This window comes from Protobothrops mucrosquamatus, unplaced genomic scaffold (assembly GCF_001527695.2).
Source record: "Protobothrops mucrosquamatus isolate PMUCROS unplaced genomic scaffold, P.Mucros_1.0 scaffold3499, whole genome shotgun sequence".
In the NCBI taxonomy this organism is placed as follows: domain Eukaryota; kingdom Metazoa; phylum Chordata; class Lepidosauria; order Squamata; family Viperidae; genus Protobothrops; species Protobothrops mucrosquamatus.
Genome location: NW_015389471.1, coordinates 79169 through 106957, shown reverse-complemented (window position 1 = coordinate 106957; position 27789 = coordinate 79169). Strand labels below are relative to the sequence as shown.

Below are 27789 nucleotides of genomic sequence, written 5' to 3'. Positions count from 1 at the left end.
GTTTTCTTATCTTTTAAAATTAAAACATTGTCTGCTTTTCTTGAGGTACATAGTGTTTTCACCTCTCAATTGTTTCCCAGTTCTCCCCCCCCCCCAAAGTAGCTGCCATACACTTCAGGAAGTATAAAGCAATTGCTATTTCCTTGACCCCAAGTCTGCCATATGAACAAAAGATAAAATCAAGCCTCCAAAGGTTTTTCATTTCTCATAATAAGTCCTCAAAACCTCTGCATCTATCACTTGAAACATTAAATACTAGGGGACATTTCTATGATTAACACAAAGACAATTCCACAACCAACAACATTTAAAGAGGAGGAGGTGGAGAAAGTCATTAAGCCAGACTTTCTGGAAAACTTTATCTCCTCCGAAGAAGCTATAATGGCTGGAAGCTATCTTCAACATGGTCAACCTGTAAAAAAAAATGTCATGGCCATTTGTAGATAAGAAAAAGAGATTTGGACACCAATAATCTAGAAAATACACATATAAGTTCCACTTTTTTGTTTAGAGTTATTGTTCAGCTTTGGCTAAATCACAGCCATTCAGTTTCATTCCCTAATCTGTATAATGGAAATCGGAGTAACTTAATTTACAGGATTGCTGTGCATGCAGGTATAATTAGATGGATGTAAACCACTTCACAGTCTAAAGTTGCTTTGTGAATTGAAATTGGTCATTTACTTGACTTCATGCTGATTGCTTTCTGAATCTTTTTCAGTAATTGAGAACCTGTGTGGACTACCTTCTACAGTGGTTGTTGTTGTTTTAAAGGTTTGCATAAAATAATGCTCATTAATACCTAATTCTTAAACATGTTATCATCCAGAAGCCCAGAGGTAAAACAAGATACAGTAACATAGATTGACTTTTATTATGTAACAGCAACATAATAAATAAATTTATGAAGTCATATGGCCTTTACAAAAAGACAGAAGATATTGCACCAAGTTTAGGTACTGGCTATTTGGACTGAATATTTGCTAAAGAAAAGATGGGGCACTGCACCCAAAGTTAAGCGTCTTTAAGTCCCTCTAATTTCGGTAGAAAAAATTAACTTGAAGTTTGAATCTTTCTCCTTGAAATCAATGGGACATTAAGGCTGCAATCCTTTACACATATACCTGGGAGTTTCTTTCATTGAATTCAGCAAACATACTTCTGAGTATATATGCCTAGGATTACGTTGGGCAGGGCTTAACTTTGCCTAAACAATGCCCCTGAGAGTTATCATCATTATATACATTTACGGAGTTAAGGCAAAACCAGATAACACTTGGAAAAGGACGGAAGGCTTGAGAAACAGATATTATTTAAAAATAAGAGGGAAGGATTTCCATCTCCACCTGATAAATTTAGCTATATCTAAGGAATGCATTCAGCTGATTTTCTTTAAGAAATAGCTACTATCAATAACTGAAGTAAAAGTAAGACTATGTGGGTTTTTTTAAAAAAAGGAACAAGGCTGTTTTGCAGAGGTTTGCCAAAATGATTCTGTTTAACTCTGGTAAGCAATTTTTGTTAGCATGATAAACTCTTCCTGTAACTAGAAAATCCTTTCTATAGTATACAAATTCCTTTAGTGTTCTGAGAACATCCAATCTGACCTACAGATTTTCAGAGAGCTGTCCTCTTTGAGCTTAACTATTTGAAGGAAAACATATGTGTGACTCTTCCAGAAGCAGAGTACACAAAAATTAATGAAGTCAAATGCTTATCAGTAACTCTTTTTTGCAACCAAACAGCATGAATTTATGTTAATTTTTAGCACAAGGGGAAGAAAGATATAATTTATATATTAATGAACAGTTCTTTGGCAGCTATGTGTTAATCTTGATTGAAGTTTTATTCCAGAAATTCTTAAATTATAAACCTGGTTGCCAGTCTTTTAAAAATGGAATCGGGGGAACGGGAGGGAAGAGGCAAATATAATTATTGACTTCTCCCACAAATCCAATATGTCCAGTAGAGGAACTTGGAATGAATCTTGCAGGCAGCTTCATTCTGTAACATCAAGCATAGATACGTATTGTCTGCTTTTAAGTCTTGCTTCCAATGTCCCGTATTTAAACACACAAAATTCGTTGAAATCTCAGGATGAGTTCAAACAGGGTCAAAATGCCATACAATAGAATCCAGATTTCACCCATGAGAAACCAAGAAAAAAAAATCAATCCAGAGGATGAGAAGATGGTCTTCAGAGAACAGAAGCAATGATTGGTCCACACATAGGTGAAAGTCACAAGAAGATTGATCTTACAGGGGAAAGACCAGAAAGCCAGAAAATGTGGAATACTGCCATCCGCCAACCAGGTTACCTTTCTCCAGCTTAAGGTAAACTTTATCTTCCTTGTCTAGGTAGAGTAGGACTCCATTTGTGGCAGCTTCACGAGTGACATCTTTGTCCCCAGCAAAAGCTGAAATGACTGGTTTCCCATTTAGCATCAAGTTCACCTGCCAAAAACCAAAAAGAAAAAGTCCTGAAAAACCTCAAGTTAAGACATAGCCAACCAATACTACTGATGTTGATGGAAAAAATCCTTAGAAGGCCAGGCTGTTTGCCAATTTCACATCAATAAACAATTAGGTAAATTGAATGTTCCACAACCATTCTGGCTTTGCAGAATGGTGAGGGATGGAGAAGTGATGGTTCTGCGTGAGCAACCAGCAACCATGCAGCTCCATTTGTGCTAGCGATGGGCATGTGCACCTGCTGTGGAAATGGAGTATGCACACATGTGCCCACCGTGTCTGCAGCCCGGTTCTGAATGGCTCACGACCCAGTAGTGGACTGCAGCCCAGGGGTTGGGGACCCATTGGGTTTGTTGACCAGACAACTGGACAGGGAAAACCTTTACCTTTTTATTCTTTTAAAAGTCTGGTGAATAGTTTGGCAGAATAGAGTTTCCCAGAGGGGAAGCAGTAAATTCCATCAGAGAAAAGCCAAAATTAAGAGACTGGGCAGACCTGAGCAGGATGAGGAACAGGGGAAGAATAGCCATACCCTAGAACAGGGGTAGGCAACCTTGACTCTTTTATGACTTATGGACTTCAACTCCCAGAATTCCTGAGCCAGCATGCTGCACTAGAATCTCTTCGGAGAGCTAGTTTGGCCTAGTGGTTCAGGCACCAGGCTAGAAAACGGGAAACATCAGTTCAAGTACTTTCTTATTTATCAAAGACAGCTGGCTGATTTTGGGTCAGTCACTCTTTCTCAGCCCAACTTACCTCACAGGGTCGTTGTGGGCCAAATAGAAGGAGGAAAGTATGTTGGATATGTTCACCATCTTGAGTTATTTGTTAAAGTAATAAAAGTGGGATAGAAATAAATAAAATAAATATTTCTAGTAGTTTAGAAAGGGAATATGTTGGAACTCAATTGCCAGAATTCTCCAATCATGTGCTGGCAAGGAATTTTGGAACTACAATTTCAGCACCTCTGAAGAGCTCTTCAGAGAGCATCAAACCCTTATTTTAATCCTGAGTGACAAACATTTTCCTTTATCAGTTTCAATTCTTGCTGCATTGACATTTTCTCCCAAAATTCATTCTTTCATGGGTGTTTGAAATTTGAAAAATTGCAAAACAATCCTCTTATTAATATGTTCATGAAATGCATGGATAGATAGATAGATAGATAGATAGATAGATAGATAGATAGATAGATAGATAGATAGATAGATAGATACAGTAGATGATAGACAGATACACACTTTGCCACATCTGCCATAAACTGCGTATAAAGATAATGCAGGGGAAAGTTTCCTCAGTAGAATGTAATACATACACACATACAAGCCTAAAATTAAAATATATCTTTCTGTTTTATTTGTCATTTATTTGGTTGTGCAATATTGTCATTTATTTGGTTGTGTATATATTATACACACACACATACACACACACACACACATATCCAGTAATGCAGTGAAAATCAATAGAAGACAATTCGTAGATAAACCATAGTACATCATTCTGATAATAGGAAGCCACAAAGTCCCATAGTTTTGGAAGGAAAAAAAAACTTGTCAGTAAGCCATAAATTTAGCATATTCTGGAAATTCAGCCAAAATAATTTGTAAAACTTAGTCTTGCTGTATTGTGTAAGCATAGTTGACTGAATTTCATTTTACAAACTATAGCCAAACAAACCATAACTTAGAAAAAATTTAAGTCACAGAATTATCCTTTATTTTTAATAGCCCTTTGTCTATTATTCTTTGTTTTACTCTGGATTTTATATTTTTCATGTATTTATTCTTTTTTTAGATTTGTTGTACACTACCCAGAATTGCACTGCTTGCTTCCAAGATGGGTGGCTATATAAATTGGAGGAAAGGAAAGGAAAGGAAAGGAAAGGAAAGGAAAGGAAAGGAGAGGAGAGGAAAGGAGAGGAGAGGAGAGGAGAGGAGAAAGAAAGATCTAACTAGATCTAACTATGCTTAGTTTTTTAAAATTCAACCAAGACCAACTGCCAACAATAGTTGAACTGATAGACTTGATGTAAATCAGTTTCTTATGTTCTGAATTACCAAAGGAAGATAAACTGAAAATGTCTTAAGAATCAATTACCTTAGTGAATCTTAAACTAACTGGCCAAATACAAATTTGTATCATTCCTAGAAGGTAAACAGCAGGCATGCACATGCTCAACATTGAACTGGGCTCTTCCCAACTGTTGTAGATTTGATGAATTATTGTGTCTTGTTATACTAATTTTGCAAGCTTCTGTATTTATTTCCCAGAAATAAGTTTCATTTGGTTCAGTGGACCAACTGCCAAAGAAGCAAGCAGCAAGAGCAGCAGAGGAGATGACTTTTGATATAATCTTAAATTATTCCCAAATTGGGGACAAGTTGTTAGGATCACCGAATTTCCATGAAATAGTGAAATAGTAGCAAACACAACATCCTAGGGAATTGGAAAACAGCCCAGAAAGTTCAAAAGAAATATTTAATTTCAAATGGAGGCTTATTTTCATTTAAAAGGAGAAGTTTAGCTAGATGAAATATAAGAGGAACAGACAGAAATGTAAGACTGCTTCAGGGAGCTTAGAAAATATTTTAAAACAACATAACAGGAGTTCAAATGAAATACACAATACAGACTAGAAAAGACATAATTTTTTTTAAAATGATGCCAATAGGTTAAAAGAAAGGAAAGTATAAAAGGTGAGAAAGCTTTATTTTACAAAGTGCGAAAATGGGAAAATAAATCATTAAACAAACTGACATAACATACAGCATCAGTCGGCTAAATAAAAAAAGAATTAGAGAAGCCAATATCCATGACATGCAAACTAATAATAACAGAATCTAAATTCATCAGATGACAACGAAACTAGACAGTAAATATCTAATTCTGTCCTGCAATTTTTCTAGTAAAAGATACATCCGTTTTTCGACTGTAGTCTTGGAATGTTTGAGAATTTCTTTCTAATTTCTATATGTAGTACTTTAAGGTTTACATTACTGTGGAGGTGATAAATTCTTAATTATACAATTATATAAATAATGATAAAACTCTTAAATATAGGTTGATCCCCCTGTTTTTTGCATTCTGCTATATAACAATAGCAATGGCAATAGCACTTAGACTTATATACCAGTACATAGTGCTTTACAGCACTCTCTAAGTCAGAGGTCACCAACCTTTTGGGCACCAGGGACTGGTTCCGCAGACTGGAGGGTGCGTGGTTTTGTCTGCTGCCTGCATCCTGCAGATGGGGCTTTGCTTGTTTGTGCGGACTGGTTGCTGGCATGCTGCGGCCCGGTATTGGTCCACGGACCAGGGGTTGGGGACCCCTGTCCTAAGTGGTTTATAGAGTCATCATATTGTCCCCAACAATCTGGGTCATTTTACCAACCTCGGAAGGATGGAAGGCTGAGTCAACCTTAAGGTGATCAGGATCGAACTCCTGGCAGTAGACAGAATTAGCCTGCAATACTGCATTCTAACCACTGCACTTAAAATCCATTACTTTGTGTTCTGCATTCTGGAATGACAGATAGCACAACAAACTTTCTGTTTGACATTATTTCCTAGGCAGCAAAAGAAACCAATGGGGCTGCAGAAAATAGTCCATCCCTTATTAAAACCAGAAAGCAACCAAGGAAATAAAAAGGGGGAAAGAATGGCACAACTTTAACCCAGAATTGTCCTGACAGTGCCTGAGAGACCAGAGCTAAGAGTTGATAAAGGATGATAGGAAAAACAGAAAGGTTTTTCTCAAATATGATCAAAACACAAGGAAGAGAAATTAATCAATATACTAACTACTCAGTCAAAATGGAGAAATATTAAAAAATTACAAATAAGACAGAGCTACTTAATTCTTGTTGTCCCTTAAGTTGTCTTCAGCAAAAGATATGCTTTCTATCTGGGAACTATGACTAGCAGGATGGAAAGACAGGAACAAAGTGTGGACTGATAAAAAAAAATATGGTCAGATCTGTTTACTTTGAATGAGTTTATAGACCCAAAACCAGCTGAACTTCATACTAAGGTACTGAAAGAACTTGCTAATGGTCTGACTGAACCTCACATATTTGAGAAATCCTGATGAAAGGTGAAGTACCAAATTACAGGAGAAGGACCAACATCTCTACTTTACTAATGCAGAAGGAAACACAAGAGTCAAGGCACTAGAAGGCATTTATCTGGGAAGACAATGAAGATGCTTATAGGGAAGAAGTGAAGGCTCTGGTGGACTGGTGCCATAAAAGTAACCTGGTTCTAAATGTTGATAAAACAAAGGAGATCATTGTAGTTTTCAGAAAGAGCCGGCATAGTCATACTCCACTCAGTATCAAGGATGCAACTGTAGAGGTGGTCAACAGTATTAAGTATCTGGGGGTGCAGATAACTAACAATCTGAATTGGTCTCTCCACTCATCATCCTTAGTGAAGCGTGCAAACCCATGTCTGCATTTCCTGCGTCGGATGAGGAGAGCACGTCTTTCTCCTTGTGTCCTGGCCACTTTTTATGGAGGCACGATTGAAAGTATTTTAACAAACTGCATCACTGTCTGGTTTGGTGGCAGCAGTGCCTCAGATAGAAAGTTCATACAGAGAGTGGTAAGGACAGCTGAGAAGATCATAGGAAGCTTGCTCCCTGGTATTCAGAATGCTGCCTATAAGCACTATGTGCTTAGAGCTCAAAGCATTGTTAGAGACCCCACACACCCACTTTACAGTCTGTTTCTGTTGCTCCCCTCTGGGAGGAGGTTTTGAAGTATTTCTAGCAGGACTACCCGATTCTGTAATAGCTTTGTTCCCTATGCCATCCATCTGGTAAACTCGCATGATTCGTTTTTCTCGCCATGCAAAATAGACTGTTGTTTCTCTGTGTCATATAATATATGTGGGTATATGCATAATTCTGTATTTATTTATTTTTGTCATATTTATGTAGCATATATCGAAAGTGCTGACCCTTTGAGAGCTGAATGCAATGAAATTTCATTTTAATGTATGCCGATTCGTGTACATTCAAAATGACAATAAAGTTATTATTTTATTCTATTCTATTATTCTAGAAACCAAACAATCTGATATCAAAATCTAGGATAATGCTGAAGAAGGTCATGAAGAAGGTCATGAAGTATTGATTTTGAAAGCAAAACAGTAATTAACAGAAGGTAAGATCAATTTTAAAAAAAAATTAAAAAAGTGATGGAGGTAATAGTACCCAGCCATATGTGGGATCTGGAATTTACAGAGGAAGGATAACTTCCAAGCAAATTTTAAGAAGAGGGAGCAGAAATGCAAAAGAGCACAGAATTGGTCCTTTCCTAGTTCACTCAAGGAAACTGTTTGCCAACTGCAGCAAAAAATTGCATAGAGCACAGGTGTCAATCTTGCCATGTCACGTGACATGTCGCAACATATCGTGACTCTTTTTGCATTGCTGGCAATGGAGTGGGTGCAGCTTCAATATGATGAAACTGATCCACAAGCCAGCAGTTTAACACCCCTGGCATACAGACTTTATGTAATCCCCCAAAGATTTGTTTCCTTTCTTCATGGATGTGTATCCTACCTTTCTGTTTATTCTAACTCTCGGAGCAATTCACTACCATAAAGAAACCTACAAAACGTAACAAAATGTAAAGCCAAACCAACATGAGAAATAATTGTTAGAAAAAAACAGAGATCAAAGCTAAACAAAACATTTTACTATTTTCTTAAACATTGAGAGAAAGTGAGAGGCAATTGCTGAAAGCCATACAGGAGAAATCCCTTGTCTGCAGACTAAGCGGTCAAGTTTCTGGCAACAATGGCATATTCAAAAGAGCCTCTCACACTGTAATATCAAGGAGAAGCAATCTCATAAATAAACATGCCCAAAGTCATTTAGATCTTGAAAGGTCAACACCAGCATTTAAACTGGGCATGGTAAGTAATTGGTAGCCAAGAGACATTTTAGTATACGTATCATAGGATTCCAGTATCTTGCACCAATCAACAACCAGCAGCTTGCCTGCTGCACTTTTGCACCAGTTGCAATTTCCAGACATTGGTAAATTCCCAGAAAACACCCTGCAATAGTCAAGATAGAATATAATCAAGACATGGATAACTGTTGCTATATCCAATCAGTTCAAGAAGGACCATGCTGGCATAATTAGCAGAAATTGTGCAAAAGTGCTTCTCATCACAGCCATTACTTGCATATCCAATGACAGTTGGACATCAAGGAGCACTTCCAGCTGTAAGCCTGCCCTTTCTGGTGTGTGATTTTCTCCTTATTAACAGATTCTCTATCTTATCTAGGTTTAATTTATTTACCCTTATTTTGCCTATTATTAAGATTAGGCAGTGTTCATGGGTTCTGATTTTTTCCATGGTTCCAAGAATCTCTTTCTAAGCACATCTTTGGCAGTAAGAACTGACACTATTGTGAAACTGAGCATCTAAAGCCCAACTATCCAAGCGAGCATCTAAACTGAGCATCTAAAGCCCAACTATCCAAGCGAACTAATAAAGCTTAATTTCTAGGACAAGTCATTTATGAGACATAAAAGCATATTCCCAAATGAAACCCTGAAATGGGTTCAGGAAAACTTGTTTCATCTCCACATACTTATTTAATGGAGAAGGCCACCCAACTTCAGAAGACTTTGGGCTGCCTACAGCATTAAAAGTAATGGAAACCAAACAAAAATGAGAAAAGAACAATGTGCATCCTGAAATAGAACATTCACCTGAAATCTAACGGAGCTGGCATCTGCTTTAATGTAAAGCCTGGAGGAACAGCATATTTTTCAAAGACTTTTTAAAGATAATCAGAGAAGAGGTCATGCTAGTATCTGGGGAAGATGCCAAAGGCAGGCAACATGACCAAAAAGTCATACTCCCCTGGACTTCTCAGGTGACATTGTTTGATCAACATGCCCATTCTAGCTGATTGTACAGGGTGGGCAGAAATAGATGATGATGATGATGATGATGATGATGATGATGATGATGATGATGACGACGACGACGACGACAACAACAACAACTTTATTGTCACTTTGAAAGTACATCAATTGGCATACATCAAAATAAAATATCATTGCATACAGCTCTCAAAGGGTCACCACCTCCGATATACACTCCTTGTTCGTGGCCAGCTCAAGTTACAGATCTTCCATTTTAGTCTCTAGGGAGCGAATGATGGCAAACAGGACAGATGGAAATGGAGCTCCATGTGGATTAGCCCTCACATTAGCTTGTATTCCTGCACAACAATCTCACCTCCTTTCCTTTTTCTGATCTTGTCTCTTCCACCTTTTCCTTAAAGAGACCTCACTCCTTTTTGCCCCTGGAGAACGCTGCTGCCGCCGCCACCAACTCCTCCAAAAGCCTCTCTCCCATCCTCTGGGCCTGCCGACAGCCTCATCCAGTTCCTTCGCTCCATAAGCCCTGGGACCTCTCCTCCTCTGCCTCCTTTGGAAACAGCCCTTATTTGCTGGATCTCAGATAGTGAAATTCTATGCCAGGAAAACTTTATTGGTTGTGATCAGCATATTGATATGTCTGGAGCTGTGAGGCAATTTTTTTTTCTCAGTCCCCTTATCCAGTCTATAAAATCATCTGATTTAAGATAGGGTCTCCAACATTTGCCATCCAACATTTGCAACCCTCCCAGTGGGCCTCTGATAAGCAAAGACCATTGGAGAAGCCAGATTCACTTATTAACCATGTGATTCACTTAAGACTACAGCAAAAGAGGCCTTAAAATCAGGTGTGATTCTCTTAACAACCACATCATTGAGCAACAGAAGTTTTCATCCCAACTGTCTTCACAAATCAAGGACTACCTATAGATAGAATCACCCAGTCGGATCTCAAGGAATTACCAATCCTTCACTAAAGCTAGTTGCTCTTAATTATGCATTCTTTAGCAGATCCTTCTGTAGTTGATGAAGTTGCAATCCATCACTTAAATAAGTAGTTTCATATAATCATTCCACTGACATGAAGTAGAGCAGGGACTTCATTAGCCAAATTTGGCTAATGGACCCTATCTCTGGTAGCCACTGCCCATGGAATATTTGTCTGCTACTAAGTCAAATGTAATTATTTTTATAAGAAAAACACAAAATGATTCCAAAAATCAAAACATAGCAAAGCACTAAGTGAATTTGATTGCATGGATATGCATAGGCATATGGGAAAAAGATGGCTAGACCCTGGGAATCATTACATTCCACAAATGTTATTTCCTTTGCTAAAAAGCTAGGCAAATTCATTTCAATAATTTTCCAGGTATTGCTGGAAAGAAAGATGAAGCCAATGGCATATGTAGGTTTGGGGAACTAAATATAACCAGCGTGAAGAAGTGGATGGGGCAAGAAAAAAGCTGGACTGTATTCAGTAGAATTAAATACTATTCATAACACTTTTTTCATTTTTAATTCTCATTCTCCTTTTTATTTTTTATTTTTTAATTTCTCATTCTCCTTTTATTGCATTTAGAATTAGAATTGGTGGCAACCAACTCCAGGGTCTCTGATTGATTGATTGATTGATTGATTGATTGATTGATTGATTGATTGATTGATTGATATGCCCGCCCATATCACTAACATGATTCTGGGCAGCTAGCACAAATTTAAAAAACACAGTATAAAAATACATATCAGAAAACTAAAGAATTTAGCAATCATTTTAAAAAGCCACCCTTGTGAATATTTAAATATTTAAAGATTCATATGAGTTTCTATATGAGGGCTAATTTGCAGATTGCATAAAGTCACCCTTCACTGGCTGAAGTGTGAGAATATTAACAATTGTAAGGAATTTTCTTGTATTGCTATTGCTTTCATGTTTGAAATCCTCGTGTGCAAAGAACTATATACACCTCTTAGCTGTGGCCAATAATAACACAATTTCAGGCACAGGGAGAGTAGTTGGAGTTGGACTGAGGGGAAACATGAGCATCTGTATGATATGCTAATTGATCTTTTGAATACATATTTATTCAATCATCAGATAATCATCTGGAAAATTAACAAATCCCATTGCGTCCTATGTATGTTAAAATGGCTTCTATGATGATGCTGAATCCCAGATTGGAGATTATATTCTATTAAATTTCTTGATTTGAACTAGAGTAAGGATGGGAAATGTTATGGCAAATCTAGACAGCATACTAAAAAGCAGAGACATCACCCTGCCAACAAAAGTAGGAATAGTCAAGGCCATGGTTTTCCCAGTTGCAATGTATGGCTGTGAAAGTTGGACCATAAGAAAGGCTGAGTGCCAAAGAATTGAGGCCTTTGAACTATGGTGCTGGAGAAGACTCCTTCAAGTCCCTTGGACTGCAAGGCGATCAAACCGGTCAGTCCTAGAAAAGATCAACCCTGACTGCTCTTTAGAAGGCCAGATCCTGAAGTTGAAACTCAAATACTTTGGCCACCTAATGAGAAGGAAGGCCTCACTAGAGAAGAGCCTAATGCTGGGAAAGATTGAGGGCAATAGAAGAAGGGGATGACAGAGAATGAGGGGGCTGGATGGAGTCACTGAAGCAGTAGGAGTGAGCTTAAATGGACTCCAGAAGATGGTAGAGGACAGGAAGATCTGGAGGAACATTGTCCATTGGGTTGTGATGGGTCGGACACAACTTTGCAACTAACAACAAAGGGTGGGAAATGCTGTTTAACCTCTTTACCCCCCAGTTGGAAAATGCCTTCCCTGAACACTTGTTCTCTCGGCAAGGAAACATATATATTTGAATCCCATTTCTTTTCCTCTGTGGAAAAGTAGTTTCGAAAGCACAAACATCAGGAGTGGAAAAAATTAATTAGACTGGCTTACAGAACTGTATGTAGAGATTCCCAGTCATTCTAAAGGCTGTCATTTATTCTCCTAGCATTCAGTATAATGTAGTATAATAAGGACTGGGGAAGAAGGTATTCAAAGTCCCAACTTTATTTTTTTACAGGAGTTGTAAAGGAAAAAGGAGAGAGAGCTTTCATTGTACTGTTTCAGCTGCTGTCTTTGAATTTATGCTGCCGATGGCTCAGGGGTACAATACCAGGAGAATGGAGGACTTCCCAGAGGTTCTATTTAGTTTATTTATTTATTCAATTTTCATTCCACTGTTATTACTTTATTAGTAACTTAAGGTGGCAAAGATACTTAATACTCTTTCCTCCTCCTATTTTTTCTCACAACAACAATTTTGTAAAGTGGGTTGAGCTGAGAGAATGACTGGCACAAAGTCACCTAGCTCACATGCATGCCTAAGGTGGGACTAGAATGAACAAACTCCTAGTGATTGGCCCATTGTCACCCAGCTGGTATTTATGCCTAAGGCAGGACTAGAACTCACAGTCTCCTACTGATTGGCTCCCAAGTCGCGTAGCAGGTTTCATGCCTAAGGCAGGACTAGATATTCACAGTCTCCTGATTTCAAGACCAGCATCTTAACCACTACACCAAACTGGCTGTCATTTTTAAGCAATGCATTTTAAAGAATGCATGGGGAAAAATATACGAATTCACAGTAAATCTCTATTCATGTCAGTTTACTCCAGGGGTCTTCAAAGCTAGCCCTTTTATGACTTGTGGACTTCAACTCCCAGAATTCCTCAGCCAATGTTGCTGAGGAATTCTGGGAGTTGAAGTCCACAAGTCATAAAAGGGCCAAGTTTGAAGACCCCTGGTTTACTCTGTCCCCAACACACACACCACCCTCTATCAATGCATGCTGCCCTTCATATTGATTCTTAATTTTAATTTTTTGAACATGAGAAACTGGGAATGATAAGGGCAATGTATAAAAGGCCAGAGGAAAACTGTAGCCTCTGTCAATGTAGCCCTCAGATGCCTGCAAAAGCTCCTGCTTTATTGCTGTCACAAAAGTTGTAATGATAGAAAAGCATCCTCTACCAAACTAAGAGTCAAATTATGTGTATATATACATATGCATCATTTATAAATCCCAAATTTCTTTCTCCTATTGCAAAGGGTAGAAGCCACTCTTTTCTCAAAATTGGTTGTTACAGCCACCTGCATAATGCTTTCATAAAGGAATTCTCTATTCCCAGGCTTCATGCCTTGCTAACTTCAACTCTCACTGTCTCTGAGGCATAGGCTTCAGACTCATGAGCTCAGGCAATGCAGAAGCAGATTACAACGAAATTGCTCTCAAGCTATTGCAGTAATATATTCAGTGAAATGAAGATAGGCATTATAAGCCTAGAAGAGGCATGCTCTGTTGACCATTCATTTCCCCAGATGCCGTTCCACCTCCTTATCATAGCTCATCTTGCTTTTTTTGTGGGAAAAAAAGAGGCAGTTGGTTGCAGAAATATAAGGAGTTTAAAATTGAAGCCCACAACTAGTATTTAGTATGTCTTTCACTGTGATGTTTATCGTCTGCAAGGGTTTTGAAGTAGAAGTGAAAGAGGCTTTTAAACTTCCATCACACAAAAAAACTTCTAGCAATCCTTCAAAGTCTAATCATTGTCTTTATAACTTCATGGCTCCTGGAAAACAATGAACTACACATGAGTAACCAACAGAATAACAGAGGTCTTCCAAGCAGGAAACCCTATACCAGGGGTCTTCAAACTTGGCCCTTTTATGACTTGTGGAATTCTGGGAGTTGAAGTCCACAAGTCATAAAAAGGGCCAAGTTTGAAGACCCTGCCTTATACCATTTCAGACAAGTGTCTGTCCAGTCTCTTCTTAAACACCTTCAGTGATGGAGCACCCACAACTTCTGGAGGCAAGTCATTTTGGCCAAGGGCCAAAACAAACCAACTTCATGAACATGGTGTCATTCTGTGCCTTCTAAATATTCAAAAGTACATGATATCATCTTAGAAAACTGGCTTCCCATTTCAAAAAAAATGATCTGAAGTCCTAATGTTATTTTCTATAATAATTTCTGGTCCCTTGCCATAGATTTGTTATGACTCAACCCTACATATCTTTCCTTACAAATTCATTCCTGAGAACATTATCCAATGACATTTTATGCAAAATTGTTATACCAGCACAGTTATGCCAAATACTTCCTGTCCATTTCTGGCCCTAGTTCAAAGCTTTGGTGCTGACCTTTAAATACTATAATTATTTAGGACCAGTAAGGCTAAAGGAATGTTCTCATACATACATACATATATGCCCTCAAGCACTTTGGAGAAACTATTGGAATAATTCTTGTCAGTGAAACAAGGCCAATGACTACAAGGCAGAATTTCTTCTACGCTATGGCATTTCCTATCTTGAATACCATCCATCCCAGGAAATTTGCCTGATAATTCACTGATCTTCCTATAATACCAGCTAAAGATCTACCTCTTTTCCATGGCATTTCAGACTCCAACACTTGCATTTTGACCTTTTAAAATCCTGTGTTATATTGAGGTGGTAAGGTTTTCAAATTCAGTAAGATATCTACATTGGGATGGCCTTTTTGTTATTTCATCTGTTCCTATAAAGCAGTGTTTTGTAATTGGACAAACATGGACTTCGACTCTTAAACTTCCCTACTCAGAATGGCCATTTTAAAGAATTCTGGGAGTTTCCACAGTTACCCAGGTTACTGTACACAGCTACAAAAAGAAATAACACACCTGTGATGGAATGTTTTCTGAATTCCCAGGAAGCAGGAGTACATTTCAGAGAAGCAAGAAAAGTGCAGTTTAGATAGTTTGTGTGGGAGACAGAGGGTGAAAACAGCTGCTTCTAATAGTTTCCAGAGTTTATGTTTTAAGGTGCATATAGTCTGCTTTAGTTTGGCAAGATGTCTGTCTATAGGTGAAGAACAACAAAAGAAACGGCTTACAAGAATCTCAACAGGTCTTTCTAGGTTTTTGGAGTCTGATGGCTTTAGAGATGACATTCTCTCTGGATAATGTTTTAAAATATATTTTTGGATGTGTGTACTGCTTTTTCAAGATCATGTGAAGTGTTGGTACCACTTTATAATGCCTTGGTAAGGCCACACTTGCAATATTGCATCCAGTTTGGGTAACCACAATATAAAAAAATATATTGAGACTCAAGAAAGAGTACAGAGAAGAGCAACAACAATGATTAGAGTACTGGAGGCTAAAACGTATGACGAAGGAATTGGGTATGTCTGTGATGACTCCCCCAGATGATTCCCTGGATACCTCTCTAGATATCAGCTTGGGGCAGAATGAACTGGTTCCTGGCACATCAGAAGCTGAGTTAATTGATGGCTCTGAACAGAAGGGATTTGGCTGAGGTTCCAGCTGGGGAAAGCATGCAGTTGCAGACGGTCAGAGGAGGAACTGCCTTCTGCACCTAATTTGAGAACACATAGGGCAGAGAAAAGGCAGAAGCAGAGAAGGTCAGCCAGATTACTCAAGAGGAGAAAGCTTTGTCCTTCTTGATGGGCTGCACTAGAAGCTGGCTATTTAGCCTGGCAGATGAAGGGGGATGTTGCTGGGAACAATGTGTTTGGTTTCTAGCTGTGTGTATTCTGATCATTGTGATTCCTGCCTCACTTTGGATTGACACCATGTTTGGAATTGAATCATGCCTTGGAAACTCTGGATTTTTCTTGCCTCATGAGCTCTCTTGTGTGTGGATTTAAGATTGCCTGGTGGGTTTAAGTTTGTCTGGTGGAGTTATTTTGTTTGAAAAACTGTCAAGCACTTTGTGGACTCTTTGGCCACTGCTCTGTGGACTAACCTTGGTCTGCTCATGGTTAGACTTAATTGGGACAGTTCTGGGTTTTGGTGAAGGGAATTGCTGGAGAATGTTAATAAACTCATTGAACCACAGTTATGTGTGTTTATGAGTGAGCCGGGCAGCACAATATCTAGTTTAATGAAAAGGACTAGGATGATATGCTAGCAGTGTTCCAATATCTAAGGGGCTGTCACAGGGAAGAGAGAGTCAAGCTATTCTCCAAAGCACCTGAAGGCAGGACAAGAAGCAATGGATAGAAACTAATCAAGGAGAGAAGTAACCTAGAACTAAGGAGAAATTTCCTGACAGTCATAACAATTAATCAGTCGAACAACCTGCCTCCAGAAGTTGTGAATGCTCCAACACTGGAAGTTTTTAAGAAGAGACTGGACAGCCATTTTTCTGAAATGGTATAGGGTTTCCTGCCTGAGCAGGGGGTTGGACTAGAAGACCTCCAAGGTCCTTTCCAACTCTGTCATTCTGTTATTCTCCAGTAGCTTGAAACAGTGCACCAGAACAGAAACCTTATGAAATGGATCAGGTGAAAGATGGTAACTAGTAGAAAATCTTCCAGTGAGCTTCTATGTGTAGGTGTGGGCTTCAATGTAGGATTTGCCAGTCTTAGTCCAACTCACTGCATCTGATTGGGTTAAATATACCAATCATTCAATACGAGGATTATCATGGTGATATTTCAAGTTACTGTGTGCTAGAAAAGTGCCAAAAAATAATCATAATATCACATCTGTAAGTCCCACCAAAACATTTTACTGAGTCATACTAGGTGGAATGGTCAATCAAAAATAGATAATATAATTATCTATATGCAAGGACACACTTTTCCTGTTTACAATGAGCTGAACCTTATTAGGAAACATGAAAAAAATGCTTGACTGTGATACTATCTGCTAGCTGATGGAGTCAGTAGACTGAGTTAAAGATTCAAAGGAATTATTTGCATAATAATTTGCACATTCAAAAGAAAAACTTGTTGCTACTCATTTTATAGGTGGGCTGTTGTCAACATTGTTCATTATAATATTTTTTTTAAATTTCTCAATAAGTTAGTCAGTCAGTCAGTCAAGGGGATGTAGTGCCTAAAGCCAAGCACTTTTTAATTTAATTTATTTTAACTTAAAACTTTTGATTTCAAAATTAGTTAAACTGTGCCAACTTAATTTCAGCTGCATTACATTCCTGGTATTTGATGCTCTTTGATGAGTGAAATATGAAGAAATTGTGACATGAAACTGAAATCGGTCATTTTGAACAAGCTGCCATATCTAGAATGGGCATGTAAGACTGTAATCTGAATTCTCAGTTAAAATATATTGGTATTGGTCTTTCTGACCAGTAGCTATCCCTATTGTTTCATTCATGTTTATACTGCATTCTTATAATATGTTGTATTTTTTTATAACCTACAACATGCTTTTAGACTAAAGCTGATATCCAATATAAATATGACAGGAAGGAAGGAAGGAAGGAAGGAAGGAAGGAAGGAAGGAAGGAAGGAAGGAAGGAAGGAAGGAAGGAAGGAAGGAAGGAAGGAAGGAAGGAAGGAAGGAAACATTAACCACACTAACCCCAAAGATTATTTTTTAATTCAACATACCTGAATTGTTTGGCTCTGGTAGACTTTAATTACATGAAAATTAAAACTGTATATTCCTTTTCTCGGTGCTACAAACACAGACTCCAATGTAAAGAAATTGCCCACATTTACTAGGATCTATAAATAAAAGAAAAGAAACCAGTAATTAATGGAAGCAATGGAAAACAATGAAATAATTATTTTGAATGAACCCAAGTTTAATTTCAGATTTTGCACATTGTTCATCTGACAATGTATGCAAGTGTATGCAAATAATCAGATTTTACTTCCAACAAGTTCATAATAAGATGTAATGTGTGCAATTATTATTTCAATAAAACCCACTTATTTTCAATTAAAGGAATAGAAATTCCTTTCTCAAATTCTTTAACTTCTCCACATGCTTAGTTGAGAGTAAGCATTACTGAAAGCAACAGGAACCTATTTCTGAGTATACTTAGAATCATGTGACATTTTTTGTACAACTAGCTGAGAAGCTGCTTAGTTCCGCTACAGTTCCTGCTGAGTTTCAAGCAGGTGAGTCATCTCTTCACATGGAATTAAATTACTTAGGTAGCTAAAAAACATTTGGAGCACAAATCTTCAAGTGGTTTAGTTATGTAAGCCTCACCAAAGTAGCCAGGCAGATATAAACAAAAACACAATGAATGCCAACTGTTGAATAAACAGCTGCCCACAAACTTCTGTTACACAAGCAAGTGGATCAAGCTTTACAACACTTCTGAACCATCAAGATTATTTGTCCAATGAATGAGAATATTACAGAGTTTCCTTCAGCTATTGATGATGCAATGCAAGGCATTTGCTACACTGAATTGATCTGGAACATGCTCCGATCCAAAACCATAGTTCCTAATGTGTACAGCTCCCTACAACCCTGGATATAGAGCCAACCACTCAGAATATAGCAGTGCCAAGTAATAGCAACATTAGGAAGAAATAGTATGAGAAGCTGGAGAAGTACTGGGGTCTGAAGGAGGAACTAGAGAAGAACTAGTGGAATCTAAAGATCAAAGTGTTCCCAGTGGTAGTACAAGCATTTGGGCTGTGATTCCTAAGCTAGGAGGGTGGCTCCAACTGATCCCAAGAACCTCAGAGCTCTCTGTTTAGAAGAGTGCAGATTTAGGACAGCTAAGGTATTGTGCAGAACCCTCAAACCCTCAGGCCACTGATAGAGGGTTCAAGATGGAGGAAGACACATACCACCTACAGTGATAAGAAGGGAATTTTTAGATGATAGGTGATGACGATAGATGGATAGTAGGTAGATAGATAGATAGATAGATAGATAGATAGATAGATAGATAGATAGATAGATAGATAGATAGATAGATAGATAGATAGATAGATAGATATAGATGTGTGTGTGTGTGAGAGAGAGAGAGAGAGAGAGAGAAAGAGAGAGAGAGAGAGATGATATAGATATATATGACAACCGACAGTCACAATTAGCAGTGTGCATTCATGCCTAAATTTACATCCCATTCCACAATTTTTTGCAGTCTTCTTTCAACATGCATATAGATCCAGAATGCTTTCATGACATAAATTATTCCTAAGGGAGCAGATTACATGTTTTGAAGTGACATGTTGAATCCCACTCAACTTAGGAATGGGTAAGGTTATAATATATAATAGGCAGAGCTGCATGTTGTTGTTGTTGCTATTGCTGATTTGTTTCTTTGTTTTAAATTGTGTACAGACTACTTTAGAGTTTACAGTTCAGTTTGTGAATGCTTCCATGAGGCTGAGGACTTATGATTAGACAGCAATAGCAATAGATTTCTATACTGTTTCATAGTACTTTACATCCCTCTCTAAGTGGTTTACAGGGTCAGCATATTGCCCCCAACAATCTGGATCCTCATTTTCCCAAGTTTGGGAGGATGGAAGGCTGAGTCAACCTTGAACCAGTCAGGATCAAACTCCTGGCAGTTAGCAGAGTTAGCCCTCAATATATTCTAACCACTGTGCCACCACAGCTCTAGATAATCCACAAAGGGTTTGAAAGGCTGTCTGTAGTTCTCAGATTGCACACTGCCAATCCTATATTAAAATGAAGGTTAAGAGGCAGATAAGTTTAAACCACCCATCTCCCCCTTAAGCTTCCTAAATATTCACTGTAGTCCCACTCATTTTGGAATGCAGACTCCAATATCCCACATAAATTGAGAGTGTACATCAGATAGTCTGAAGTTGTACACATGCAGCATTTCTGTTTAAAAGACCCACATTGATATGTGTGTTTTCTAAATAGAAAGGATAAAGTTTCTTCTCCCAGTTCTATAACTATCTTACTTTTTATGCAAATAAGCAATGGGTAACTATCATGACTTTTTTATCAATACAAAAATTCTTGAATTAAATCTATCTTTGAGGAAAATATCTAGTTTAGTAGTAGAACTATTTAGAATTCTTGTCTTTATTTCCTGAGCAATATCATTTCTCTGTCTATTCCTTACAACAGGGGTGTCAAACTCGTCACATCACATGATGTGTTGCGACGTATCGCGACTTTTTCCTCATTGCCGGAGCTGGAGTTGGGCACAGTTTTGGCATGACGCATTTGGCCCATGGGCCGGCAGTTTGACACCCCTGCCTTACAACCTTAACATAAACCCCACCTTTCTCACTAAGCTTGTGCTTAATCTCATAATCCTTATTGCTTACAAAAATGATAGCTGAGTTCATAAAGAAACATGCATTTCTGTTCTTTGCTGCTCTTAAGCCAATCTCTCCTCCCTAACTTTTTTATTATTACTATTATAGTCACACAGTCAGCCACAGTCACAGATGTATAGACATGATTTGGCATTTTTGTCCATCTATTAAGTTCTTACCAAGGACCTCATATAGACAGATGGTGTTGTTTGTTTAAGGTATTAGTGCAGGCTGTAAGCTGTTCCAACTAAAGCTGCCTTTTGCAATTGATTGATGTTGATTTTGTCAATGCCAATGGTGTTCAACTGGTGCTCAAGTTGTTTAGGAATTGCATCCAAGGTGCCTATTATTATTGTTGTTGTTGTTGTTTGTCACATAGATGTTTAGACTGATATATTTTTATCCACCTAAAGAGTCGTTCTCAAGGACCTGGGATAGACAGATGTTGCTCTTTGTTGGTGGTAAAGGTATTGTAATGTTACAGGCTATAAGCTGTTCCAAGCAAATCTGCCTTTTGCATTTGGCTAATGATGATTTTGTTAATGCCAATGGTTTTCACGTGGTACTCCAGAGATATTGGGATTGCATCCAAAGCACCTATTACTGTTATCTTTGTTTTCTTTTGCCATAGTTGTTCTACATCTATTTGCAGGTTTTTATATTTTGTGATTTTTTCCCCAGTTCTTTTTCTTCTATTCTGCTGTCTTCAGATATTGCAACGTCCACTAGCCAGACATTTTTGTCTTTCTTATTGATAATTGTTAAACCTAGGGTGTTGTGTGACAGATGCTTGTCTGTTTAAATTCTAAACTCCCAGAGCACTTTAGCTTCTTCATTTTCTGTTACTTTGCCTATTCTATGGTTCTACCACTTCTTGGTTCTAGTCAGGTTGTATGCACCATTGTTGGTACTTTGTCATGTCATTGTTAGTAATCAATCTGTGTTATCTTCTTGCAGCACATAACTAAGTGGTCCACTCTTTATTAAGCTTCTTTGCCAAAATGACATTTGCTGTCTGTTGCTGGCTTCTCAATTCTGGCTTTATATGCATTTGTTCTTAAGGTATGGTCTTGTGCAGTCAGATTCAGTCCTTCTGTCTCTTTCTTCAACTCTCCTGCTCTTAGCCCTTTCCAGGTCTTGTTATCACATTTTCTTGCTATTTTTTTAATATAATTGGCATATTATATTAATATGGCATATAATTGCCTTGCCATCTCTGTTTTCTATTCTTCACATGGGCCAGTTTGGTCTCTTTGGTGTTCAGTAAGCCTTCATGATATCATACCTTATCTTCTACACTATTCTTCAGATAGTCTTCCAATGTCTTTTTTTCTTCTTCAATTGTCTGGGGTACTTGCAACATTCCATGCCCACCTACTGTATATTCCTTGGTAAGTAGATTCTGTCAACATCATTGAAGCACATAATTCATTGTGATTATTTGGGGGGGGGGCTTTCTATCCAGGGCTTCCAGTTCAGTTTGAGTCAAATCCACTATTCCACCTACATATTTCATGACTGGAATTGTCTAGGTATTAACTGCCTTGATAGTATTTCCACCACTGAGTTTGGACCTTAAGGTCTTCTTCAGTCTTCTGATGTATTTATTATTAACCTTCTTCTAGACTTCAGTGTGCCTGATGTTGACAGTTTTTTTTTATTAATGTTGTTATTAACTGCCTGGCCAGTTTTGCAATTCTGTATCCATTAACTAGGGAATGAGTCCCACTTAATTAAATCACTTTATTTAATAAAAGTGTAGAATCCAGAGACTTTCTATATAATACAGAAGAATTTATAAAAACCTGAACTACAGTATGGCTCATGCAGTTCTCATTTCTGCCACAAATTTATCAGAGAATCTAATATAATATGTCTTTTTCCAGCTTCCCCTGGCACCTTAGATGTATTAATACTGTGCTTTGGACCTTTTATAGTATAATTTACCTTTTCATAATTTGTTGCCTTTAAAATTCCTTGATCATTTTATTCTGCTTTGTATGTGTCTCCCTCTACCTCTGCCCTGTTATCTTTTATCAGAGGGCACTGTTCAAATTAAATGCAACTTGCTGCGAAATATCTGCTTTGTATATTGTACATTTTAGTTTGCCTTTCAATTAAATTACACACCGTAGTGAATCCTTTTTTATATATAAGCAGATCACCATCTGAAGTTTTCAATAAACCTTGATGGAATAACAGCCACCTAACATGTGCTTTGCACATAAGGCCTGTATTCTTCAGCAGCCTTTCTCAATTTGATGCCATTGAAAGGTTTTGACCATAGCACCCATTAAACTTTGACCACTAATCATACTGCAAGGGGCTGGCAAGAAATGTAGCCCAACATATGTGAAATACAGGGAAAGAGAAAACCCTCTCAGATCATTTGCAAGGGATGAAAAAGGATTGAGTCTTGTGAACTAGATCATCCCTGATCTGATACAGCCCAAGGGTAGCTACATATATATATATTTATGCCACTGAATAAATATTACAGCATACATTTATCAACCCTCCTGCCCAAAACCGTTTCTTTAGATGACATAAAGATAACTAAAAATTAAAATTAATAACACAAAACTATAGCTCCAGTACTAGACTAAACTTTACAGCCATATGATAAATCATTATTAATATAATAAAAACTACATATAGCATCATTTAAACAATAATGATGTATTATCATAAAAGTAATGAGGTGTAATATTGCATTCTCTCTGACTCTACTATCTAAAAATACAATACTACCAGTAACACGAAGAATAGCTTCATATCTTCTTTTGCTGTGCAGAAAAAAAATATTTGTAAAAGTTCTCCTTGGATCATTCCCATAAGGCAAGTTGCAAATCTTTCTCCTGTGCCTTGATGTCAGCAACAAACCACGTCGATGAAAGGGATAGATCATCCACTTTACCCATCTATTTGCCTAAATACATTTCTGTGAGCTTAAAGGAGAATAAACTCCATTCAATGGGACTTTCTTCTCAGTAAACATGTATAGGATTGGCGTGTACCTTAGCAATATGTTTTGGGATCAGTCAGGGTAGGGATATACTTCAGTTGTCATGACAATTCTAGAAGCAATATCATTTGCATATAATGAGTAACATATGCTGGCTAATGTATCCAGTAATGAATGTGAAGATGTTAATGAAACGTATGAAGACAAGAAGTGGATGGTATCTCCTAGGAAGACAGGAAATTCAAACTTTGCAGAAAGAGTTGGGTATTTTTAGGTGGTACACAACTATAGAGGGGAGAAGCATATACTTCAAGCATATACATTTAAAAGTCATCTCTTATATATTTTGTATCTGGATAGAAGTGGGAAAATACTGATCTTTTGCCTTCTATTCCTTCTCCTTAGAAACAGATAACTGCCATGGGGTTCCACCATCTCCATGTATCTTACACTACATATATACCTGACATCTGATCCTTTGAAAAGGCTAATGACAATGTGACTGAGTTGGTTACAAGATTCCTAGGACTCTTTAGCACTGGAGAAAAATGCAGATCTGTCAGCCTGTCAGAGAATATGCCTTGAAAAACTAAAGAATAACTTGTGGGCTTAATTAAACCATTCAGCTGATATTTGCAAGAATGTGATGTATCTATAACTCTATTAGTACACATAATGCATAAAGAGCTGATGGTAGGATATTAGATATGGTACATAGATTTTAAACCAGAATTGGCATAATACAACTCCAATGCCTTTCTGTCTTCTCCTTCAAAGCATGGATCTTTGCCAGTCCAAAATTACATCCTGTAAACAGCACCAGTTTCAGCAGGAAAACTGACACATTTGTTTAATTTTCCTATTAAAATTGATTGATTATATTAAGACGCATTAGATCAAAATTGAAAATGCAGTATGTTATTTTGGAAAGTAAGAGAAATGCATTTTTTTCTATTTTTCTAAAAGATATGGGTAAAGGAAGTATTGTTGTTTATTTCAGGAATGGATTTGGAAGAAGGGAGGAGTGCAGAAAGTCCTTCCAAGGTTGCAAAATTCTGCAGTGATGCTACTAAGGTGCAGTGAATTTTCCAAAGGACAGCCTCCATATTCTACTAGTGTGATCTGACTCAGTTTCATTAGTACATTATCTATATCCATACCAAATGCATACCGATTTAACTACACCAGAATAAGCCTAGTGTAGGATATTGGATCTGTAGGGTGCAGAAACCTCATAAAAGTTTTTAAAGATTTAAGGTTGAAAAATTTGAATGATTTTGAAAACCCATAAAAGATTTAAGTTGCTGGGAAATCTGGTTGCAAATCAACTGAAGTGCTTCTGGGGAATTGGAGATTTTCTTTATATATCTTCACTTTATCTCTCCTCCCTGTACTTTGAAGCTTTTAACAAATTCCCAGCTTTTCTTCAGGATATAAAAGTTAAATTAAAATACCAAAATCTTATGCCTTGCTATTTCTAAGTAAACATTCTCAAGAATAAAGTATAAGGATGCATACGCAAGTTGATTTTTACAGTCTTCCCTCAGTATTAACCTCTTTGAAGCATTAAATAATTCCTGCACTGTATGGTATTACCTCATTTATTCCAGCATATCAAGAATGGTAAAATTGTTACATATGTGATAATGTGAGACAGGCTTTTTTTTGTTGTTGTTAAGTCCTAACTGCCAGAACTTATTTAACCCCCCATGTGCCTTTAAATGTAAAGTGGAAATGTAGAAACTGAAATCAATAAGTAATAGGAAAAAAATAACTTCATTCTCAGAGGAAAGCATGTGTGAAATTGCTGTCCATCTTAAGAGGAAAAAACAAAACCTACGAACTGAACAGTGACTGAATGGACCAAAAGTTTCTGTCTCCAATTCCTAAGTTTCAGCCCACTCCTTTCAAAGGAGGATTAAAGAGTTTGCAAATCAACTCCACCTGTTGATTCCCACCTACTGTCCTTATCCTATCTCATCTCAGTACTGTAAGCAGCTGCCTCCCCCTCCACTTTTAACCTAGTCCCTTTCCCAGGGGTGAAATCACTTTAAAAGAAAACCTTCGCGACTTAAATAAAACTCAGGCAAAACCGACTTCCCCGCTCCAAACACACGCTCCTTTTTGTCCGTAGGAAACGATTAGAATGTCTTTCTACTTACAGCAAGATACCCATGTATGATCTTTTTACCTGATCAAAATAGATTATCCTGGTTTTGTTGCTCATCTCAGAAGGCTCGTGGTTGGTACTCCTGACTGCGGAGAAAGCGACCTTAGAATTAGCAGCCCGTACAGAGATCCCCAGAGGAGAAGAAGAGGATCCCTTAGAATCGGTCGCTGGGTTGGAATCGCAAACTACCAAGCATTTCCCTTCCAGTACGATGGGTTCCGTGTCATTCTGCGCCCAGACGGGGAAAGCGGAGAGAGCCAGCGTTAGGATGATGGTGGGCACCATGGACAGCGCCCTGCTTAACGCGCCCATGTTCAGCACCAGGAGCGGCGGACAGCGAAGCCTTGCGCGGAGAGCCCCAACGTTCCTCTCCTTCCACCTTCTCTCCACGCTTACACAGACCACGCCACAAAGCCAGCTATAGCAGCCCTACCAGCAGCGGAGGGGGTGAAAAAAAATCACCACTCTTACACAGACAGAGGCACACAGGCACACGCACACCGCTTGCTACCAGCACAGCAGCAGCAGCAGCAGAAGCTTCTTCTGAACATTTCCAACATTTCCAGCGAACAAAGTCCGTCTTCCCTCCTATTTGATTCTGGAGGGAGGGAGGGAGCCTTCAAAAAGCAACTGGAAATGTGCTTCCAAACACCTCCTGGACAAAATCAGCTCTTCCCGGTGCCCATTTCTTTGCCACGGAACCCCCCCGCTCCCAGAATCCAGGAGGAGAAAGCTACGGCGGGAGAGGGGGGGGGGGGAGAGCCCTAAGGTGAATTATTGACGAAAAAAAAAGCGAGAGCGCGATCAGGAAGAAATAAAAACATTTGACGTAGCAATGAGTCGTCTCATCTGGCCCCCCATTCTTGTCCTGCAGGGATTTAGCCGATACGCTCAACTATTGATAGTAGAGACTTGCCTTCCAAACTGGCTCAGGTACTGTGGCTGAGCTCATTTGCCAGGATGCTTTGAAAAAGCGAAGTTCTCTCGCTCTTTACCACGATTCCCCCCAGCGTCACGGCATACAAAAGCACGCCCAGCTCTCTCTCTCGCTCGTTCGCTCTCGCTCGCCCTCGCTCGCTCTCTCTCGCTCCTGCTCGCTCACTACAATTGTCTTTATACGGAGCGTCTAGCAGCAATGCCGGAAATTACATTCTCCGAGGCTATCGTTCCAAGCATAACTTTGCCAATTATTTTAAGGATCATGTGTTGGAGCAAATGTTTTTCCCACTGTGTTAATTAGCGTTTGGCCTTTTCCTCTCGTCTTCGCAGCTTTAACTATTGAGCAATCGTCAGTCAAATGCTTATTGCAATGCAGTATTTAGAGGACAACCTTCAACATGATTATGAGGAAGAAAAACCCAGTGAAACGATGAGACTTGTTTCTGAGCAGAAATTTGAGGAATCAGGTGGCAACTTTTTGCAGATTTAAAGTTTTGAATTTCATGTAAAAATGTTTATAGAAGTTATCAACGTGTAGGTGCAGTATAAAAGTCAGAAAAACCAACCAACAATCAAAATAGTGAGATAAGGTAAACTGCATCCAGTCATAAGATTAGAATATTTTCAATGCCTGTGCACAAAATTTTTGATTAAAAACCCTCTTAATATTCATGATATTGCTGCAGATCATTGAAGCATTTATGAAATGCTTCAGTTTCTTGAAGAAACAACACAACAGTGTTTAAACTGAAACAAAAGTAATAGTTTGTTCCACTTTCATGCTGAGATTGCTGGGTTTGTATTCTAGTGCACTGCCTAGTGGATCTTTTTGAAAATGTTTCAGTTAATTTATTTACTGTATGCTGTACAAAAGAAGGCTGGATATCTTGAAGAAAAATAATAGCAATATAATTGTTAACAACAGCATTTCAAGACAGTTTTCTCTGTCTTACCTATGTTATTCATTCTTTGCAACTTTCTTCCAGAAAGGGACACAAACAGAGTTCAAATTTTTAAAGACTTTGATTGAGGCAACAGGTGGTATTCATTTATTGAAACATTTATACCTAAGATTTCTTATACCTAACATTTATACCTAAGGACTCCCATCTGTCCAACGACTGGCCAAATTGTTCCTAAAGCATATCTACCGACTGCACGGCGCCCCTAAGCGGATAATTTCAGACAGAGGGGTGCAGTTCACAGCAAAGTTTTGGAGAACATTCCTTACGTTAATTGGATCATCCCAAGGTTTATCATCTGCTTTTCACCCGG

The 27789-nt window shown here is 38.2% G+C and overlaps 1 protein-coding gene across 1 annotated transcript; it reads right to left on the bottom strand.

The window, feature by feature from the left end:
- Nucleotides 1-2256: 2256 nt before the first annotated feature.
- CBLN4 (cerebellin 4 precursor) lies at nucleotides 2257-25887 on the bottom strand. The gene is made up of 3 exons (XM_015827109.1): nucleotides 25597-25887; nucleotides 17780-17896; nucleotides 2257-2454 (listed from the first exon to the last, which is right to left on the bottom strand). The coding sequence occupies exons 1-3, from the start codon at nucleotides 25885-25887 to the stop codon at nucleotides 2257-2259; spliced, it is 606 nt and encodes a 201-aa protein (XP_015682595.1).
- Nucleotides 25888-27789: the final 1902 nt, after the last annotated feature.